Source organism: Limulus polyphemus, unplaced genomic scaffold (genome assembly GCF_000517525.1).
Source record: "Limulus polyphemus unplaced genomic scaffold, Limulus_polyphemus-2.1.2 Scaffold1379, whole genome shotgun sequence".
NCBI lineage: Eukaryota > Metazoa > Arthropoda > Merostomata > Xiphosura > Limulidae > Limulus > Limulus polyphemus.
This window is the reverse complement of record NW_013666989.1, coordinates 204404-206644: the sequence shown is the minus strand read 5'-3', so window position 1 is coordinate 206644 and position 2241 is coordinate 204404. Positions and strand designations below refer to the sequence as shown.

General features: G+C 34.9%; 1 protein-coding gene across 1 annotated transcript; it reads right to left on the bottom strand.

Annotated features, from left to right (window-relative positions):
* Positions 1-494: 494 nt before the first annotated feature.
* LOC106463329 (glycine-rich protein-like) lies at positions 495-1996 on the bottom strand. Its single transcript, XM_013923349.2, has 3 exons — positions 1960-1996; positions 1109-1556; positions 495-624 (listed from the first exon to the last, which is right to left on the bottom strand). The coding sequence occupies exons 1-2, from the start codon at positions 1969-1971 to the stop codon at positions 1116-1118; spliced, it is 453 nt and encodes a 150-aa protein (XP_013778803.1). The 5' UTR covers positions 1972-1996; the 3' UTR covers positions 495-624; positions 1109-1115.
* Positions 1997-2241: the final 245 nt, after the last annotated feature.

Genomic DNA, 2241 nt, shown 5'->3' with positions numbered 1-2241 from the left:
TAAATTTCCATTGTTATTTCGTATGATTGTTATTCAAATCCAAAAATGGACAACATGATCTACATTGCTTTTGTCCATTCGTCAAACGTAAATCTGCTTTTCTGATTTATCTTAATATCTGCTTGATTAGGGTAGGAAAGTGTGGAATAGGACTGTATGCGCAAGACTTCATTTTTGATAAAATTAGATGATAACATCATGAACCCCATAGAAGTACAGAACACAGAAAAGTAGCCTCTGATCACCAAATCATTTGCTGTAGAGTATTTTTCCACGCTTATTTTTATAAACAAAGTTTGATGTTTTCTTGCTCATTTGCAGACATTTTTTTCAGTCTGCGTAAAAAATACATTTAAACACTTGTTGTGAACTGTTTTGTATTTTTCTGGATATCTTGTTTGGTCATATGAGAGTTACAGTAGTGTATGTGTAGTTAGTAGCCATAAAATAAGTCTTAAAAAATCTTATTTGCAAATGCTTTTAATTTATTCAGTGAACATTATCTACATAATTTTCTTATTAACCACATTCAAGACTTGTAACAATCTCATATATTCATACGTTATTTTTACATTCTGTACACAACAGGAAAAACGTTTTCGTAGTTCACTTCAAGTCACTCTTCTGTAAATATCAAAAATAATAATAATCATGAACAAGAATTCAAAACCTAAATATAAACATGCAGCTAATATTCATCAAAGTAGTTAGCAGTTATTCATGTATAAGAGTTGAGTGTATGTAAATGACATTTTAAAGTAATATAACTTAATTTATCTATATATATATTCAAATTACTGTAAGTATTCCTTATGAGCTCTATATTGAGTGAAACATGTCGTCCGCAATTGATAAGGCGAACATTGTGTGGTAGAAATACTACAAATATACATTTTTCTAATTCATGAAAATATATGGATAAAGAATGTAATGTTTAAAATATGATAGGCCTAATTCTTATATCATTTGACACGTATACTTAATTATAATCATGTTTCACCAGCTTGGAAAAGGCGTTCACACCATAACACTTGTTCAAAGTAATTCATATTTGTTTTTGTTGGTCGTTTCTGATATACAGAAATACAAAAAAAAGAACAGTGCTTACCTTATCTTTAGTGAAACTTAGCTACGCCAAGACCGTGACCATAGCCGATACCGCCTACTCCAAGACCATATCCAAAACCACCCAGTCCATGGCCGAATCCGAAACCACCAACTCCATGACCGAGTCCTAAACCACCAACTCCATGACCGAGTCCGAAACCACCAACTCCATAACCGAGTCCGAAACCACCAACTCCATGACCTACTCCGAAACCACCAACCCCATGACCGAGTCCGAAACCGCCCAAGCCTACTCCAACACCTCCGTGGTTAATATGAGTCACGTGGGAAGCAGCTCGGCCAACAGGGATTCCTCGTCCACCAAAAGCAGGGGCGACGGCAGCATGACCAACAACAAAACCAGCGTGGGGAGCACCAAATCCGCCGCGATAGCCGCCCAGGTAGCCGGCCTGGGTATAAGCCACAAGAGCGAGGAAAGCTGCAGCAAGCTGTTGAAGAAAGAAAAAATAAAATTCTCCGTTAACGTTTATAATTTGTAGTTTCATCTAAATTCTACATACACTGATATATCCCGAGAAAACACATTTAAAATTGGTTGGAATTCTAACATTCATCCTGATCAGCAGATAAGTGCTTTGTAATTAAAAGATCTGTTGGGCACTTCTAAAAAGAAACACTCATTCTTAGCTACAGACAAATCTACAATATTATATCTATATATTAGAAGAGAATGCTTTTCCAAAACTGACAACATAGAAAATATTTTTAGAGCTTTAAATTAGAACTAAAACATCTTATTTAATTGGAAGAAATGCGTATTTATATTTTGACTAAATACATTGTCTGAAGAGAAAGCAGTCGCTTGATATATATTATATATATGTTTCTTACCAAAAACTTCATCTTTAGTTTTGACTTTGGTTGTCGGGTCTGGAGGCTCAAATATAACAGAATGTAAGTTTGAGCTTCTTTTATACACGTTATTTTTCAGTGAAAATAAAAATTTTATTAACAATATCCCATATGTCACGCTATGGCGTTTCTTGCGATGAGGGTTTGGTGGTAGCAAGGCCACTGTTTTTTTATGTGCATACGCCTTCGTTTACTCTCAACAGGCTGAAGGAAACGTTTTACTGCGAAACAATTTCGGTAATTTCGAAGTTTTAGAATTGA